General features: G+C 36.6%; 1 protein-coding gene across 4 annotated transcripts in view; it reads right to left on the minus strand.

The window, feature by feature from the left end:
* PARG (poly(ADP-ribose) glycohydrolase) overlaps positions 1-17,348 on the minus strand; it is a 63,477-nt gene that overhangs the window by 25,955 nt on the left and 20,174 nt on the right. For all 4 annotated transcript variants that reach the window (XM_062001556.1, XM_062001558.1, XM_062001557.1 and 1 more), the window contains exons 8-9: positions 10,745-10,837; positions 8,543-8,700 (exon numbers count right to left, since the gene is read on the minus strand). In XM_062001556.1, the coding sequence (XP_061857540.1) occupies positions 8,543-8,700; positions 10,745-10,837 (251 nt within the window). The remainder of the gene's footprint in view (positions 1-8,542; positions 8,701-10,744; positions 10,838-17,348) is intronic.

Below are 17,348 nucleotides of genomic sequence, written 5' to 3' on the forward strand. Positions count from 1 at the left end.
CCTGGCTTCCAAACCACAGCAGCAGCAATGTTAATCAAAAAAAAGACCTTGAAAGAGACACACACAACTATTTTAAGGAATCAAGGTCAGATTCAAAAACTTCAGACAGCAGATGTCTGAACAATGTCAGAAACACAGAGATGGTGAAAGTTACACTGCAGCTAAATGAAAAGTGTCTCAATACTAGCTAAGAAAGAGTTAATTCAACTGTTCTGAAGATAAATCCTATATATGAGAAAAAATACTAAAACAAGACCGATGTTGGGAAAACAAAAAAATTAAGTTACTCAACAACTGAGAGTAAACAAAGTTACAACTGTTAGTAAACAAAGTTACAAGGCAATAGTCTATATTGTTTCAATACTTAGTTCAAAACCACATACAATTCTTTTGCATTAGAGTTTTCCTGGAATTTTATGGTGGAAAACCAGCATTTTAAAAGCATAATCAATGTTCAAATTTTCAGAGTGTCATTGACTGCAAACTCAGTCTTATTTTTAACCAACATTCCCACCTTAGAAAGCTGGAGCCAAATGCTCTAAACAACCTGCTCCTTTGATCCGTGAGCCAAGTGGCAAATGTGCAAGGTATTTTAAAGGGTACATTTCCATTGAACATGACTTCTAGAATCACAGAACTGTTTCAGCTGGAAGAGACCTTTAAGCTCATCAAGTCTAGCCTTTGTCCTAGCCCTATCAACCACTGGACCATTTCCCTAAGTGCAACATCCAACTGCCTCAAACATTTCCAGGTATGCAAACCTGACCTTGGCATGCATATAGTTTATTGTGGAAGAGCTGAACCAGAATAAACAAACAAAAAGTTCCAAAAGACATATTTTTTTTACTACATTTTAATTAAAGAACAGTAGTTTATTTGTAAAATTTAATTTCCAAGGAGCTAAATTGATCCCTTGATGTTACTTCATCAAGGCTTGATGAACTGGCTTCAGTGACTTTTACAAGCAGAAGGAACCACACAGTCACGTGGTTTAATCTCCCAAGTAAATAACTTTGGATCAATACTTTGATACCCAGCCTTTATCTTTTCATCCCTGGCTGGGCTTCCTGGGAACATTTCTTTTCAAAGACTAAAATCATGTCTTCACATGGAAATCAGAAACTATCACAAGACTTAGGAAGCTGACCATGCTGTAACAATATGCATGAGTTTGCAGCATTGATCGTATCTCAGAGACTACTTCCCACTCGTAAATCCATGGCATTTCACCTGTGCTGTTTGCAAAAGCGTAGATACACAATTTCATACTCATGGGCCACACAATTAACTACATGTACATTTTCTTAACTACCACAAGCAACAAACAAGTGCCTTTTTCTTTACTGTGGTAGTTGAAGATATACTTTTCTTCCTTGTATTTCAGTGTGCCCTCACTAAAGACAACATATAAGGAAGTACAAGACATTTTACTACAACCTAATTTCTCTCCTGCAAATAAAAGTAGGGAAAGGATTTACAAGGAAGTAGTATGGATAGATGAATTTCATACAGTAAAGGGACTCTACAGGTGGAAGGACAAGAAGTTAAGGTAAAAATGAAAATACTGAGTAGACATTACCTTCAATCTCAAGAATAGAGCTAATCACAGAAACAGAGAATCACAGAATCTCAAGGGCTGGAAGGGACTTTGAAAGATTTAGTCCAACACCTTGCCATGGGTTTAGTCTGATGTATAGGACGATGACACACTTGTAAAAAAGAATAAACCAAGCATCTAATTGCATTTCAAGCCTAAACTGACCTGATGTACACATGTAGGGGTGCAAATACTATGCTTATATTTGTGTAAAACTTGTATTACTCTCCATATGAATGAGGGCTATTTTAATGAAAAAGCTGAGCACTCTCAAGTGCTAGCAAACTCAATGGGATCTATTAAAATTTCAACAGTGTTGAATGGCATAATACTTAGGATTACACTCCTTACAAAGTAAGCACACAAGAAGCATCTCCTCTTATCTTTCTTTTCCAAATTTTTCCCCTATGGGAAAAAAAGAAGTAGAGTTCCACAAACAGAAGAGAAAAAAATCTCTCTCCCTTTTTCCAAAACAGTATAACATTTGTGATCAAGTGTTTTTGTAAGCTTACAACTGTGCTTAGCAGTGCTGTTCAACATACCTGGTTTCAGCACAGGTTCTGTCATAATATTATCTGACACTTTTATTCACTTGTGTTCAGGGTAACCTTAGTCACACACCATGTTTTGCTCCTGCTTACATACCTGTATTTTGTGAACAACAATACTTCAGACTCACTCTGGTCTCTAAAGCACCCCAGGGGCTGCACAAGACAATCCACTAGGATGCAGAAAACAAGTATTTTTGTACCATTCACAACAATAAATGTTTTTTTGAATAGTGGTTATTTCATCTTTATCTCATCCTTTTTTTCATTTCTTTTTTTTGATGCATGTTTTAAAATGCAACTTATTAGTACAGCAGTATACGTAACATAAATAAATAAGCATGCCTAAATACTGGCTGCATGCTCAAAACATTTTTGCTGATAGATATGGGAATTCAACAATTTAGGAGATCACTGCCCTGTAGATAGCTTTAAATACTTAAAATTCAATTACACAATGTAAGATGAGGAAACCTTAAAGTCAAAGTGGGATATTCTTATATCTAATATAAAATATTAACTCTTACTAGAAAGTCCTGGAGCCATTGAAAATATTTTAAGAAAGAATTAAAAATAAAGCTATTCAGAATATCAAAATTACAATTTGTGAAATTTGGACATTGAATTGATAGAATAGAGAGTAAAATAATAGATAACAGAATAATAGTAGAATAACTCAGATGAGAAATTCCTCCCAAGGAGATGAAAGGCAGACAAATTCACCACCTCTGATAGCACAAAAGGAAACACAACTGTCCAGATCTTGCACTTCCTGATAGCAAAACACAGCACAACCTCACACAGGTTGGGTACAACAATCTCAGTTCTGCTTTTCTGGTGCCCAGTGTACACCTCTTCCTCTCAATAATATGAATTTCATCTTTCTGTATTAAAAACTGCCTTCCTTTTCTCTGTTTATACAGGATGTAATTTAGAGTTTTTGAATTCCCTTGGCATCAAGTAGAAGAAAAATAATACATTCAATAATTCAGCTGCCTAGGCAATTTCTTATTTACTGCCATGTGTCATAGGTACGAGTTGTCGTCATCTCAGAGTTACTTCAGAACATCATACTATTCAGTAGCCTTCTGCTTCATTAGAACCTCATCTCTAGATTAAATAGTGACTTCTAAGATTTACGTAAACAAAAAAAAAAATTGAGTAATGTAATTCTGAATGCAAAAATCTTTGTCTCAAACACATATTCCCACACCTCTGTTCTGTGTGCTTCTTATTTTGTACTTTCGTTTACTGTGGAAAGTACCTTGGAGTCTTCTAAAGCTGTTTTAAGATTGCTAAATCACCACAACTTTTTCTTAAAATACATCAGATTGATACTTGACTTTGATGAAATAAGATACTAATTCCAAGTACTCAGCACCAAGGAATAGGAGGTAACAATGTTTTACCCCGAGCATCTAAACCAAAAAATATCCCACAGCATGGTAAATTTGAGCTCTGGACTAAACGACTATATTTACTAAAGTAAAAAAAAAACCCACACAAAACAAACACAAAAATCAGACTGACTACTGTTTTAATCACTAAATCAGAGTAATTATGCCAGACTTCTGAACAACAGCATCCTTTTAAAGTTGTCTATTTCAAGATTATTTCATCATTTACCACATAGAAATATTGATACATATTTATTCCGGAAAACTACCACTGAGTATTCCATCCAAGGCTGTAATTAGAATATACACCTAAGGGAGGCACAAAAGATTCAGTTTTGTACTATCAGTGTCTGTTAACTAAGAAAACCTAGAACCACTTTTCAGAGGAGCAATGCATCTCTCATTCCAAACCAAGTTCTCTCAAAGCCACTAGATAATTTATTCCCCAGAGAATACTCATTAGTGTTGGGAAACTGATGTTGTTTCTGAAGAGAATTGCATTACTAGTAAATGAGATTTCAATTCCCCTGCACAAACATACTATACAGTTTTCCCATTTCCTTTCATATATTATACATTCCATAAGAGACATATATATCTTAACTAGTGGGTTTTTCTCCCCTCATTTCCAATCACTTTCAATTATTTTAAGGATTTGTTTGATAACAACAAAGAAATTCACTCCTAGTGGAATTCTGTCAGCTTAAAGCTAGTGCATCCACTAATCTCAATTGCGTTGATAGGAGCCGTTAGGTCTATAGTATCTGCAGTTTAACTAAAGTATTTTCTTGAAAAAGGAAAAGAACAAGCATCACTGTAACTTGACACAACAGCTAAGAACAGATCTTAAGAAGGTGAAAAGACACAGTAAAACCTAAGTGAGCCCTCGACAAACCTATCTCCTTCTCAGTCATCCAGAATACAGACTTGAGTTTGCAGAAGGTTTTTTCCCCTTATACTTTGCTTTTACAAATTTCCAAATTCTATGCAGTGTTAAGACACAGCTCTGATAACTTTGTCAACACTGGGCAAGAAAAACCTCCATAGCACACAGTCCTCTGTGATAGTAGATGGTATCAGTTTCAGCGTCTTATAAAAAGATAAAACTCAAGAAAGCACAGTTCAATCTTATCTTTGATAAAAAAAAATAACAGTTCTTTTGAAATATGTTAAAGATTTGCACTGAACCACAAACTAATCACAAAGAAGACTGATTACATGCATCACCATAAGAAGCTACTTCAATGAACGTCACAATGGTAGAAATGATCTCAGGAGAGTCAATGCAATCCACACTCTACGTTCGAGCAGCATGCAGCTTCTGTGGAAAATTCATCAGTAAGAGGAATAAAATGACAAATTTAATTACTTCTTTCTTTTGTGATGGGATATTTTTGCATAAAGCTGCCCAATCTATTTCCATCTTATAGATTATGAAAGTATTTTTAAAAAGAAACCTTGCAATTTAGCTTGACACTTTGAACAGAAGCAGTATCTTATGCTATTTAGCATGATCTAACGTTTGGGCACTGAATGGATGTTATTCCATCTACTAGAATTCATAAATATTAAAGCTTAGAAAGTTAAACTACAAATCCCATTTTATTAACTGCATTTGAAATGAATTTTGTTATTAATGGCTCAAGAACCATAAGGGGCACATCCTTGCCAAGTATAAAAGGGAAGAAATAAATTACTATTTCATTATACGCAGGTGACTTGCAATCAGCAGCATGAGGATCAAAACAGTCTGTGTCACAACATACTATTAAGTTAACTGTTTTCAGTGTCAAAAGAGGAATGCTCACTGTTTTTCTCCACTCATCTGGCAAGATCAACAGGCAGGAGAGAAGAGGTAAAACATAGATGATTTATGTTAACACTAGGACATGAAATGGCCTTCCCTCCCATCAGTTGCAGTTTTCAGCACATGCACCATCATTCAGACAGCTTGCCATCATCACTGTAATAAGTGTCAAAGACTGATGCACCAAAAAATGCTCAGAAGGAGAAAAGAAAATTAAAGGAAAAAAAAGGTAAATTCTCAATATCTTGCACTGTCTGTTGCTTTGTCAGATTTGTATCATGAGAGGGAGTAGATGTGGAAGTCACAATATGTTAGCTAATACAACATAAAACCCTAAGGAAGGGGGAATACTGGGAAAGAAAAGAGAACCTGACAGCATTTAAAGTAGAAATTGTAGCTGTTTTGTACTACTAATAAAGTACTAATGTTTAATGAAGTGAATTGACAAATGACTGCTGCATAAAACAGAAAATAGAAGAAAGAAACAGCTTATACAGTTATGTTTCTAACTGAAAACATCTCCAGTCTAAGAGTTGAGGGGGGAGGCAGAAGCCTTTTGTCTGAAGGCATGTTGAAAGAGCATCACGGAATGGAGGAACAGCACATTTGCTAACCTCTGCTCCGGAGAGCTGCTTCCTTAGGCAACCCTGGCAGACTATTTTCTTGCACCCACAAAAACAAAGTTGTTCATTCAGTCACATAGCAGATAAATCATGCTGATTAACTAAGTCTGAAAAAAGCTGCAGACCACAACAATGTAAGGAAAAAGGGTTGCTGTGTGGAACGATCTGTTATGCCCATGCCTAAGCAGGCAGGGCAAAGCAGCAGCCTCTGAAGCCTTTACATAAAAACACTAGCATAAAGAGGAAAACAGAAAAGTCAGAAGCATTTTGACTTAGTCATTGCTTTCAGCCTTCTGAGTACATTCAACTTCACAAGAGACTTTTCTGTAAAAACTGAAAACACACTCTGAAATGGGCTAAATCTGGCAACCTGTGACATGACATTGTATTTTCTGTCCTTGCTACTAGAAAGTTAACTTCTGGAAGTGAGAAAACACAAGGTTAACCAGAAGAAAAACAAGTAGGACACTATCCAACCTCCTTCTCTTCCCTCATTTTAGATCTTGACTAAGTGAGTTCACACACAGTAGCATGACAGAAAATTGTAAATTCTTGTAGCACTCTCTCCATCACTTCCTCTCTTCAATCTTATTTTGCTTTTATCCTGCCAGATCCTCTCACAGACACATCCCTTATTTTATCCACTGTCACACCTCTTCTTCACTTACCTGCTCATTATCAAATGCAAAATACTCAAGGGAAGAAAAAAATTTTGGTCCAATGAAGTAAAAAAAGGACTGAAAAATGAACCACAGGACGTCAGATTCCCTTCTTGTCTCCAGTTTGACAACAATATTCTTCCATTTATATGAAAAAAGTGTCCTTCTACCCTATGTGACTAAATGCTGAGTATTACTTCATCCACAGTGCAAAAGGAAAGCCTGAAGGCGGTCTTCTGTATCACCCCTTTTAAATAGCATTGTAAAAACTTGCTGTAAGTGACAGTACAAGGAAGTCAAGTGAGAAAACAAAGGAGGACTGACTGGAAAATGGAAGAAAACTCTGAATAGTTAAGACTTTATAATTGTCATTCTTTAAGTCTATGGCAGGAAACTATTTATGTCATAATTTGACAGTGTTTTTTTATCTACAAGTAGTTCAAAACATCATGCCCCAAGTTAACCATTAGTATTAGTACTATTGTGACTTCACATTGCTGTGCAATGTTCATGGAAAAGAACATGAATTTACTCCAGTGAATTAACAGTATTTTATTCTGTAGTTGGTAACAACTTAACTGCTTGATTTATAACATGCTTAAGCTACCTTAAAGTCCTTTAAAAACATACAAAATTCGGCTAGAAATGTGTAACTGGCAGTCAAATCGAATCCTTTTCACAACTTCACTGTCCCTTTTCATTGCTCTGAACGTAGATCTTTTCAGTGCCTGGATGGTACTTCTCAATTACTTGTTCTTATTAAGTAATGGTAGAAAAAATATGCCAAATTGTATGGCCCAGCCAGACTTCTCCTCTGTAACCTCCTTCACTGTTGGAATAACCATGAAGACAGTGATCCTGGTCTTTCTTCTGAAATACATGGGATAGAGAAACCTGTCCTAGCCCTTAAACACAACAAGCACAAAACCCATTGTTAATACATTGGCATGCCTGATGACTTATTCTGGAAAGTTCTATTCTAATATAGCTCTTACCAAACACATATACAAGCATGCTGGATCACAGACAACAGTGTTTTTATATTTTATCTCCATTTTCAGAGCACATGTATGTTAACTGAGGAAAAAGAAAAAACCTCTAGACCAATAAGCTATCCAAGCTCCAGCCTAACAAAATTAAGGTTGATCGACACAGACTTGTATGGAAGTGCTCAGAAAAATGACACACTCTCATTTCTAATCCACAAATCCACATGAACCATAAAGTTCTGCAGCAGGAAGTGTTTCCATCCTCTTCCCTCATCTAAAATTGAAATAAACAGTTTTAAAACTAAAGGATGTGAAGAAAAACTTCTCTTCAAATCTGTCTGCATGCTAGCAGTGAGGAAAAAACAATAAGTGGTTGTTTAGAAACCAGAGCAACTTTAGTTAAATTCTTACTGTGAAACCTTTTTAGGCTACCTTGTGGCAAAGAGGACAGGCAGCTCTACAATCACCTTAAAAGGACAAGAGACTGTATGGATGCTGAAGAATCAAGTCCTATTGATCTGACTGCAGATCACCACTGCTGACATGGAGACAACAGAAACATGGCTAGAGAAACACTGACTTTTAATTTAATTATTGAGTTCTAAGAACAACTGAAGCCCAACTGAAACATACTATTCACAATAGACAGCTTACCAGGAGTCAGAGAATTCTATCAGCGTAATTATACCGGAACAAGAGTGTATCTGTATGTACATGCATAAAAAAAAATATTAAGCTTATATTCCTGTGCACAAGGCTCTTTCTTACACAGCTGCCTTAGAGATAAACAGAAAAGACAGAAGGCAAACTACTGAAGTTAGTGACAGAAACATGAGAGAAACAAGAGCGTTTCTCCCCTAAATGACAACAATAACATTTTCATTGAAGGGTTATCAGCTTCATTTACTCCAAAGTGGCATACCTGTTGAAGTTAATGTCTGGATAACTAGAATATTCAGACTTCATCTTCGCATTGCGACGTGGAAAAGTACAGAAGAAAGCATTGGCTAGAAAACTAGCAATCTGTTCCTGTGACATTGTGATGGAGTGATTCATCTTTTGTTTCAGTAGAGGTATTGGCTACCAACAAAAGAAGTGAGGGGGAGTGGGGGACAGGAGAGAAGGGAAGGAAGGAGAAAAATTAGCTTATCCTTTTTAAAAATAAAAAACAGGAGCACAAAATTACATTTGTTAAATTAGAGCAAGAGTTATTTAGGCCATCAGTGAACACTTTAATCAGCAGCACCATTAAAATCAAGAACAGTTTATTCAAGACAATGTGGAAAAAGCTTGCTTCACAAACTGCAGATTTCTAATCAATAAAAAAAACCCCAACTTAAAAACCATAGGTAATGGGGGGGGAGGAAAATTAGAAGTGATGTTGCAAATCCTGGGCAATCATAAAAACTTAAGTAAACCCCCACTTTCAACAGCTGTATAGTTGTCTTAAGGAATGCTTTTAGTTACAATAACTATGCTTTAAACTTTACAAAGAAACACATCATTACTCTGACTTTCTTTGAATGTTTTTTCATCCTACTTGAAGAAATAACACTGATATCTGCAGAAAGCACATGATTACAATCAGAATGAACATAAAGCTCAGCTTCACTTTAGTCTGCAGTTGTGGGTCAGGATTTAATGGAAAAAGAAACAAAGGGGCAAGGGGAACCACAAAATCCAGAAACGTAACACATCTTCCATTATGGAAGGCTTTAACCTCCTGATTTGGAGTTTTTACTCACCACATCCAAGCATTTTATTTATTTTTTATTATATGATAATACTAAGGGTGAAGAATATCATTCTGACTGCTAAGGAGTCCTGTAACCCCCTTGACAGGAGAGAGAAAACAGTTTTTATTCCAGCGTTCTCAGCCATTATTATTAGCCTAGCTCCAGCTACATTTCAACTCAAATACATAAACTGTTACTAATTTAGTCTGTTGAAGACACATCCCTGTTTACTCCTCAAAATAAACAAGTTCTCCTTCATTCCTGTGACTGCTATATTCATGTTCACTGAAACTCGTTCTGGCTATTTAATTAACAAGGCATACTGTGATGTCTGAAGTCACACAGCTAGAAGAGGGGAAAAAAGCCTGAGAAGGTCATTCTAATAAGGATTAAGTAGGATATTTTAAACAGCATGTTAAATTTAGCTTTATGTCTAACAATTAGTCTGACAAAGTTCTTCACAATTTAACTGCCTAAAAATACATTATCTCTGTAAAAGGCACTACTATATGAATTTGCAAGTCTTGTGCTTGACTGTGGTGTGAAGTTTTTGAACATTCTCAAACTTTCCTCATCAAGCAACTAGTTAAAAAAATTTTTTTTACAGAATATTCATGCTGTCTGAAATTATATTTCTACTGTAGGAGCTCTGTAGCATAACACAGTAGGGAAAGATTTTCCCTGCTCCTGATCAACAAAATCAATTTAGAAAACTGTAACAAAGGAGCTTACAAATTAGAGTCATTACCTTGCTAATGTGTTACCTGTCACACATCCTCACTTACTTAATCACTCCCATTTAGTTTTCTCAGCTTTACTACCTACAGAACAGACTCTCATAGCAATAACAGTCAAGATCTGTATGTGTGCAAGTATTGTGATGCTCTAACTGGCACAAAACATGCTCCTAAGTAGAATCATAGCATAGTAGGGATCGGAATTTTTAGAGATCATCTAGTCCAACCCTTCTGCTGAAGTCGGTCCACCTAGATCAGGTCACACAAGAACACAACGTTCTGAAGACCTCCAGAGAGGGAGACTCCACATCCTCCCTGAGCAGCCTGTGCCAGGGCTCCCTCACCTGAACAGTCAATGAAAGGCTGTATGGTCATTTCATTTAAGAAAAATAAGAAGCAATTCCAGCATATAGAAAGTGCTACTGAAGTTCAGGCTAAAAATATGAGAGTGAGATACATTTATTTTTTATTTTTATACATTCTAGTATATACCATTATAGACATACATTGTACATACTGCTCTCTAGGCCTTAGCTCTGTTCAACACAAAATTTATTAAGCACACAATCCCGATGTTCTGATCTTAACCATTATTTCCAGTTGCAGTAAAGTGGTCTGCCACAGAGCACATCGCTAGCTGCACTTGCTTACCTGAGTGCAGATGGTGGGGAGACAGAGTGCCAGCTTGACCATATCAGGAAGAATGGACTGGAACAAATGTTGAGCCTCTGCATCTTCAAGAACCTGTTAAAAAAACAATGCTTTTAATCTCAGAAATAATGATTGTATGGAACATTTGTTTAAAAAGACTAATTGTGAAATCACAGAAAGTGATCTTTTTAGTCATATAGTCAAAGCTTTATAATTCACACTTCAATAGGAAGTTTCACAGACTTCAGAATATGAAGATGATACTGGAAACGTTCTTGAAAAGAGGAAACTATGGTGCCTGTGATTCAAATCATACTATTCCCCACAAATACCCAGCTGAAATAGTTTTTGAAGGCTAACAACTTCTGTTCTTCCAAGACCGTTAAAATACCTATAGAAGTATCTCTGCTCTATACACTCCCATTCCAAGTGATATAAAGGGAATACTCAGGAAGTTAACAAAAAACCCAAACAAATGCTCCACAAACAACTTATGTCAGGGAAAGGGGGGAAATAAAACTATCCCAATACCTACACATTTACTTTCCATGCATTATGCACAGTGGTCACAGAGACATGCAAATCAGGTTTTAAAGTTTTAAACTGAAACAAAGAAAGCAAACCTAGGAAACACAAAAAATCATTTGATTTAATAGAGGAAGAATCCACATAATACACAAATCATTAATAAAAGTAAGAGGTTTTTGTAAGGTTAAGAAATTATAAAGACACCTTTCTTCCCTGTTGTTGGTTGTATATTGCAGCTACGTATTTATGAGGTCAGGTATTGAAAATTAAGACCTAACCTTTAACATTATCTGCTCTAGCAGGAAGCTTTGCTCTGTTCTTAGGCTCAGTGTTTAAGTACCATACAGTAACAAAATGAGCATTTAAAGGCTGGATATTCAGCGCTCAATACATAAAATGAATATTTAAGTTAAATCTATTCAAAAGATGACATTTCACCTCAGATGTCTACCAGGCTGTCAAATTCTGATATTGTCTCCCCTTTGGGCAACGCTTCCTCTCTTTTCAAGTTGACACATAAATAGTGGCTGCTATGCTTTGCTGACTGCCACAGACTATACGGTATCACTTATCTGGTGACACACTATGGCACTGGACTTTGTCATAGCTGTCAAGACTTCAACGTTCTCTTTATGCTCCTTTGAAAACAATATAATAATAGTATGAGACCATTTCTGCCCAAAAACAGTGGCAGGGACAAAAATTGCACAGTTCAGCTCTGATACAAAATGCATAACCAGGAACTTCACTTCTTAAACTCTAAAACTCTACCTTTCCTTCTACTTACCTTCCCAATGTCATACCAGAGCATGCTCTTTTAATTAACTACATTAGTCCCATGTATGACTGTTACCAGACCTCCACTAATGAAAATCTCAAAGTTTGGAGCTCTTAATGCCCAGAAGTGTTGTCATTGGCCTTCAGGCAGATTATTCTTACAAGTAAATGGAAAATAAGGTGGGGTTTTTACTGAAAAGTTCTATTTAAAATGCTATTACATTTTCACAAGTCACTTAAAGGACCCTACTGCTTCAAAAAGACCATCATTATGAGAGCTAAGTTCACAGACCTCACTAAGAAATACCTAATGGTATAATTATCTAACCAAAGCACCAAGCAGTCTAAGTTGTTTTGAATACTCTCGTATTTAGGCAAAGGTCGTCTAAAGACTGCAAGGAAGCACATCAAGTTCAAACACAGTTTTTCTTCCCAGAATTGTTCTAAGCTCACAAAATAGCTGCTGCAGTGAGTAATTCAAGAACTCTGCCATTCAACTGTTTTTAAAAAACAACCACCAGAAAAACAAATCCCTCTTCCCTAGTAAACCTTCTCCATAGAGGTAGCTCCTTGAAGGAATATTCAATCTTGTGCTTCTTATTTGTATCCTGAGGCTATAACTCATTATTGAGCAGCAGAGGTAAGCCAGAAACACATAATCCTTCTTTGCTTTAAGTTTCCAATAAAAAAACCCAATCCCTAAGTAACCTGTGTTATGGTCACACTCATGTCTTCACAACTTCCCCTTTCTGCTCACAGATTCCTCTTGTACAGGTAACATTCCTATGAGGTTTCTATGAACACAAACACCTGCAAACCCCTGGCTGCTTGGCCCTCATCCTCTTTTGACCACCAAACTAGCACGACGTCCCTGTTGTAGCTTTGCAAGCCACTGTCCCTGCATATTCTCAGCTATACTTGGTGCAACACAGAGCCAGGTTTTATCTGTGACAGCCTTTTCAGACTTTGAAAGCATCAAAAAAGAACATTCAACCATGGAAAGCAAAAGTCGTGACACCACAGCTCCATCTGACAATGCAAATGCCAACCTGAGCGAACCTAGCAAACAGCAAAGAGAACATCTGCTCACAGAACTGAATGAAGATTTTAGAAGGAAAAACTCTTCAGGAAGCAGTGACTTGTACTGATGCAAAACCCAGTATATTTAGAGTCACATTACATATTCCACTTATTTGTTTCTGTTGAAAGAGGGATGTATCATTCCATCTCCCCAAACACACATACCCACCACATTTTACCAGTTCCCATGTTCATCTGATAACGTCCCTAAATTCTCCAGCTTGCTAATGCTACAGGAAAATAACCTGTGGGCAGGAGCGGGGTGTAGTCTTCCTCTGCATTAATAAGTAACCCAGCCTACCAAAAAGTCATGTGTTATGAGATGTTGTGCACAGCGAAACAAACAGTCACAGCTATTGTCTACAGGCTACAAAAGCAGATACCAGTTGCAATTCCTCTTACTAGCAAAGCAGTAACATTCTAATTAGTATGAAGTTGTTACAGTAAGTACCTCATTTTGAAGTAGATCTCCTAGTACAGAAGCGTCTTTATTGATTCAGTAACGTGCTTTTAACAGTGTACATTTTTTTCCAAGGCTACTGCTATGCAAAGATTAGGAGAAATGATTGGATTTTTATTGCTAACAACATTTATTTTGTAACTGAAGAAATTCTGAAACACGAAATGATTGACAACAAATTTTGATACAAGGACAGTACATTAACTATCATAGCAATTCTGTTTCTAAACAATTGATGTTTCCCCTTTCCTTATTATGCACACATGTCCTTTGCAGCTTTCTTCAGGATTTGAAACAAAAACACACTCTTAATTTTATTCATAGTCCTTCAATCATGCAAAAAATTACTTAGGAATCAAATAAAAGCAAGGGTTATACCCCAAAGGAAAAGTATATACAATCAGAGTTGCAAAGCATGACTTGCCTTTTGCCAAGAAATCACTTGGCAATTCCATCAGCATTTATGCTGGAGTGACTGATTAAATGAACATGACTTAGGGCTCCAATCCATAAGATGCAAATAGCTCAGTGAGCCGTAGCAGAGGTAGGAGCTCTTGGCCAAACCTGCATTGCAATTTTGCAAAATGAACATTTACACTGCAAAGAAGTCCAACTATACGTCGCCATAAGTAATGGCCTCTTGTCACTATAAACCAGTCCTCCAAAGTGGAATGAACAAGTATGCCTGACAGTCCTAATAAGAAGGATTTGAGGTGGCATGGGGTAATAGTGATGGTAGAGAGTTTAAATGTAAATCTGACAGCTCATCAAACCAAACAAACTGCACATCCAGAACACAAATTTGGACAGTGCTATCTGTCACATGGGGAGGTAAAGCCATCAAAACCAACAGGCAACCAGCACACCACAGCAGCAATGGCTTAATGCTTCCCATTTGTTTGGCTTCATTTCCCTGTAGTGGCAGCACAAGGATCAAGTGGAACACATTCTGGAGGATAAAAGAGAAAACCAGAATGCTTCCTTTGGACTTTGTCTTTTATTTCCTAATTCTAATGGATTTTGACCTTCTGACTTTTTCCTTCCCAGCTGCCACAATGCCTCATGCACTTGGTTAGAATTACTTGGTTTCAGTCTCTTTGTAAGAGCTCTGTTACTCAGTTACTACACTGAACTGTCTTTCAAGTAACAGTTTTACAATTATTTTAATGTAAGATATATGGTTAGAGGTGGCAACAGCCTCCTAACCAACAGACGAACCGCATAACTTACATATCCTCTATTCACTCTCTGAATTCATTCTCCTCATTTCAGGAATAATTTTTCTTTCCTCACTATCATCAGTTTGTCTTGAATAAAAAAAAAAGGCATATACAGCCTATCTAGATATGCCATAATTAAGCCTCCTCCAAGTCTGCAATTCAAAGAAAATAGAACAGGAAAATGTACAAATAAAGCAATACTGTTCACAGTCTCAGAAAAATTTGCTCAGTGCTGCATGCAAGGAATGTACAGGTGGAACTGGATATTAAGTCTAAGACAGCTTGGAATGGTCTCCTAAAAAAAAAAAATTTATCACATTCTGTTATTTTGCTATTTTGGTGAGATGAGTAGGGAAGATAAAAAGGGGGGAAAAAAGAAAAAATGAAAAACCTATTTGGGGAACAAGGACAACAGGAACTTGTGCTTTTAAGACTGTTAAAACAGCCTTGTTCTACCCATAAGCATTTAAAATACTGCCTTTTTTCATTTAATGAGTAGCCTGTACCTCCTTTCCAGAAGCTCCTATTTCACTGTCAAACAAGATATAAGAGTTCAGTTGCGCTCTTGCACTATTCTACAAGATAATGGTTCTTGTGCACTCTTGGATAATGTTAAAAAAAAAAAAAAGAGGTGGGAGTTTGAAACTTAACTGTATTCCACAGAAGACCTTCCCAGGCATGCTGAAGCATCTTTCTCACTATTCCACTCCAGCTAAGATTTTTTTTAAGATGAGGCTTATACAAAAACTTGAGCATACTTAGGTAACCTTAAGGGTACTTAAGGCTGCTCCCTTATTGCACTAAGCAATGTTGTCTTCATTTTCTCTTCCTTCCAGAGTAGTCTGTATTTGTTCAGAAAGTCACACGCAGCAGTCACATGGTTTCTGTATGCTGTTTGTGTAACACTTAAATGTGGTGGAGTCTAGATCCCTAACTACAACTCCTTGGTGCCAATAAAACAACCAAGACATTATCTATGACATTTAAGACTTTTACCCGAAATTAAACCAATCTCAGGCTGCCAACCTGTACTGCCTTTCTTCCCCTAATCTTAGTCACACGTACTTTTAAGTATTATATAGCCATAAAAGAAGACTCTCAATTTGTTACTCAGAACAGGTGGAAAACAAACCAAAAAAGTCTAAACAAGTTCTTATCAGTTACTTTACAAATCAATAACTTAAGATATCAAAAAAGGTTTCACTAAGTCATACTCTCTACAAAACCTTTTCTTCTGGAGAGCAGATGAGTTCTACTTAAACACATTGTGCCACAACTATCAGTGTATTTGACACCTTAACAGAGACACTAGGTTGCAGCCCACTAATTTGTATGACAATGTAAAATAGACTTACGATGTACATTATACATATGAACATGATTGAAACCTGGATGCAAAGCGGGTGTTGGGGAGGCATTTCAGTTCCTATTTTAAGTTAATGAACTTCTAGAACTGCAGGAGAGAATAAACTCTAATCTGCCTCCTTTAGTTCCCTTACAATACTAATTCAGCAGAAAACAAAGTTAGCTGTCAAATCCATCCTGTTTCTTGAGCACTTGTCTGATTAGAAACGAGAGGAAGGATAGAGTAATCTTTGGAGGGAAGAAGGAAAAAAAACCCCTAAAACTGGATTATGCAGAGAAGAATGCTTCTGACATCTATCAAAACCACAAACTGACACTTCAAAAGGGAAAAGGAAGACAGCTTACAAGGCAGAGGTTAATTCATTTTTGTTTAATTTTTTTCTCACCCTGAAGGCTCATTCACGTCTTCTGCCAATCCAACCCTGGAAGGATCTCTCAGGTGTATCATCCCTAACAATGGCAGCTTTGAAACAAAGCTTTTCAATATTCTAAATAAAATCTGAGAGGGGAAAAAAAAAACCCTCCTCTTAAAAGTTTTAGAAGCCCAGTTTATACTTAAATCTAACTTCAATAATTTTAATTACCAATGAGTGAAACCTCAGCCCTGATTCTCTACAGACCACCAGTAGACTCCAACTGCACATTCTTGCAGAGCAATTCTCATCATAGAGTAGAAGAATCACAAACATTCCCAAAGCAGTGGCAGAACCCTGAGAAAAGTCAAATATAGCTTTCTAAGTACTTTTGAGTTGCTCTTGTGAAGTACAAAGTAGTGGACAGGAAACAATGACCTTAGTTCTACAAAAAGGCTGTAATATAAAGGGGAAAAAAGTATCTTTTACCCAACTGACAAAGTAAGGGTGAAAACAAGCTCCTTCCTTGTCAATTCAAATCTCTCACCTCCCTAAACACAGTATTTGGGGGGCAAAAAAAAGTTTAATACTGCTGTGGTTTTAAAAACACCTGCTAAGAACCACAGTGTGGACGCATTCAAAAGCCATCAGATATTTAACTACAACTTTTTTCAATCACTTTTGAAGCCAATAATCTTGGCATTAAAAGCTTCATAAGACAATATAGCTATTACCCTTACAAAAGCTGTATTTTCTTTAATGTTACACTAATAAAGCACAGACAACAGAAGGAAAAGAAAAATCAACTAAAGATAACACTG

Source organism: Colius striatus, chromosome 8, assembly GCF_028858725.1.
Source record: "Colius striatus isolate bColStr4 chromosome 8, bColStr4.1.hap1, whole genome shotgun sequence".
Classification (NCBI taxonomy): Eukaryota; Metazoa; Chordata; class Aves; order Coliiformes; family Coliidae; genus Colius; species Colius striatus.